We start from the raw sequence: 2,821 nt of genomic DNA, 5'->3' as shown, positions 1-2,821 counted from the left end.
GCTCAGCAGCTAGTAGGTTTGAACCTCCAACTTTTTGATCTACAGCCCAGGGAATGCTACCCACTCTGTCATCCAGGCATAGGATGGCCGGGCACCGAACACCTCAACCTTCTGGAAGCAGGTCACCAGGCCTGTCTTCAGAAGCACCTCTGGGGGGTTTCATCCTGGCACCCAAGCCCATTGACCATTTGGGCCACCAGGGGTCCCTCTCCTGCCTATAAGGTTGGGGGGCTCTCCTGCAGGGGGACGCCAAGCCAGCCACGCCAGGCCCGCTCAGGGGCGACTTCCTGTGTCTTGTGATTTGCAGAGGAGCTGAAGGCGCCCCTGGAGGAGTACGTCCACAAGCGCTACCCCGGGCTGGTGAAGGTGGTGCGAAACCAGCGGCGGGAGGGCCTGATCCGGGCCCGCATCGAGGGCTGGAAGGCAGCCACCGGCCAGATTACTGGCTTCTTTGACGCCCATGTGGAGTTCACCGCTGGCTGGTAGGTGGGGCTGCTCGGGGGTCTGGAGGGCTGGAGTCTGCTGCCTGCTGCCCTGGCGTGCAGGAGGAAGGATGGGTGCGGGGAGGAAGACCAGAGCAGGGCCGGGCATGAAAGGGACAGTTCGACCTGTCCTATAGGGACTCGGTGGCCCATGGGCTTGGTGGCAGGGAGGGATATTGGGAGTTGGTGGTGTGGGATGAGGGGGCTGTGAGCCAGCAGACAATGCCCAGACACCCCAGTGAGTGAACTTCAAGGGAATGCGGCTCAAAGGGCCTGATCCGGTGCTTATTGTTCATGAACCAAACCCAAATTAAGTCAGCGTTTAAGTAACCTGGCACCTCACACCCAGAGAAACCCAGCGGTCCCCCAGCCTACCATGTGTATGGAAGGAGCCTGGCCTTTGCATTTCCGGGCTGTGTGTGTGTGTGGCAAAGCTGTAACTCGTCACCGCAGCAGAAAGCCTCACCTTCCTCCCTTGGAAGGGGCTCTGGTTTCCAGCTGCCAACCTGGTGTTCATAGCTCCTCGGGATCTTTTCAGACACGCGGATGCCTGAGCCCACCTCGCCTGCTCTGCTCCGTTGCTGTCTGGACAGCACAGATGTTGTCCCCTCCCACGTGATCTTTAAGCACGCGGTTCTCTACCCGTGGGTTGCGACCCCTTGGGGGGTTCGAACGACCCTTTCACCGGGCAGGGTCACCCGATTCATAACAGTAGCAAACTGACAGTGATGAAGTAGCAACGAAAATAATGTGATGGTTGCGGGGTCAGCACAACACGAGGAACTGTATGGAAGGGCCACGGCATGAGGAAGGTGGAGAACCGCTGCTTAAGCATGTCGGTTCTGCCTCGGTGCCCTTCCCTCTCCCCAGAACCCGTCCACATCCCTCGCCTGCAGGGACCCTGATGCCAGTTTCTCTCAATTAGTGTCCACAGACCAGTTGGGTAAGGTGCCCCATGTTAGGGAGCCGGAGTTCGGCCAACTTCCCATCTCATGAACTCCGTGGTGGTCTCTCTTCTAAGACAGATTGTTTGTTCTCTTTGCAGCCCACCCTTCGTCAATGCCACCGTTCAGAGGTGCTGAGGATGGGTGTGTGGTGGTGGTGGTGGTGGGGGGGCCACCCACAGTCTCTTTCGACACCTCTAGTTGGGGCCAGAGCACCCTCAAATCGGAGAACCACCGTCCTTGCACCAAGGCCTGATTGTCCTAGCTTTACCAGCGCCAGGATGGGTGTCCAGGCACCTCTGTGGTTGTTGGTGTTGTTGTTTTTCTTGTGAGGCGCCCTCGAGTTGGCTCCGACTCACAATGGCCCGGTGTGCAACCCACCGAAACACCGCCCGGTCCTGCACCTTCCCCACCGTTGCTGGTGTGTTTGAGCCCATTGGTGCCGTCACTATGCGTCCGTCTGATTAAGGGTCTTCCTCTTTTTTGGCTGACCTCTATGTGACCAAGAAGCCTGATCTCTCCTGATAACGTGAGAGGATGTCTCACCCTCCTCTCTCTACAGAGCCTCTGGCTGTATGCCTAACAGGACAGATTTGTGTGCTCTTTCGGCAGTCCGTGGTATGTTCGATAGATATTTTCTGACCAGCATGTTAATTCAAGTGTATCGATTCTTCTTTAGTCCTCCTTCATCCGTGTCCAACATTCATGTGCCCATGAGGCAACGGAGACTAGCATGGCTTGGGTCAGGGGTAGCTTAGTCCTCAGAGTAACAGCTTTACTTGTCAACACTTCAAAGAGGTCTTTGCTGCCCAAAGCTCTTAGGAGTTCATCGTATGTGAGGGTCAAGGGGGCTTTCTGAGGACCCAGGTCGGTGGGAGGACAGGACCATGGCCTTTGAGGAGAGGACATGTCAGAGGTCCCCTTCTAGGCTGCAGGGGTGGGATGTCCCCGACCATGTGCCTGGTCTGCTGGGAGAGCGGCGTTGTTCTTGTTGTCTCTGCTGTTGCCCTCCACCCGCTTTGCACTGATTGGGTGCTGGGGGTAGAGGTGAGTTTTGAAGCGGGGATCCTTGGGGAAGGAAGCCTGATGACCCACTGGTTGCGTCCTGACCTGCGAACCAAAAGGCCGACAGTTTGAGCCCTGCCAGCGGCTCTGTGGCTGGAATGACGTGGGCACCTGCTCTGAGCCAAGCCTGCAGCCCCAACCAAAACTCTGCCAGAGAGTCGGTCCCAAGCCACGGCGCCCCGGTCAGGTGTCTGGGACTGTCGGTCTTTACGGGAGCAGACAGTCTCATCGCTCCTCTCACCCCCTCTCTCTGTCTCTGTCTCTTTCCCCCTCCCTCTCTGTCTCTCTTTTTTCACTCCCCTCTCCCCCCGCCTCGCATTTTACCTATGT

General features: G+C 57.6%; 1 protein-coding gene across 1 annotated transcript in view; it reads left to right on the top strand.

The window, feature by feature from the left end:
• GALNT17 (polypeptide N-acetylgalactosaminyltransferase 17) overlaps nt 1–2,821 on the top strand; it is a 397,088-nt gene that overhangs the window by 222,160 nt on the left and 172,107 nt on the right. Inside the window, exon 4 of the mRNA XM_004705577.2 lies at nt 308–482. Within this exon, the coding sequence (XP_004705634.1) occupies nt 308–482 (175 nt within the window). The remainder of the gene's footprint in view (nt 1–307; nt 483–2,821) is intronic.

The sequence above is a fragment of the Echinops telfairi genome, unplaced genomic scaffold, assembly GCF_000313985.2.
Source record: "Echinops telfairi isolate 266 unplaced genomic scaffold, ASM31398v2 ScPeMD7_5;HRSCAF=22, whole genome shotgun sequence".
Taxonomy (NCBI): Eukaryota; Metazoa; Chordata; class Mammalia; order Afrosoricida; family Tenrecidae; genus Echinops; species Echinops telfairi.
This window is presented reverse-complemented; position numbering and strand designations above follow the sequence as displayed.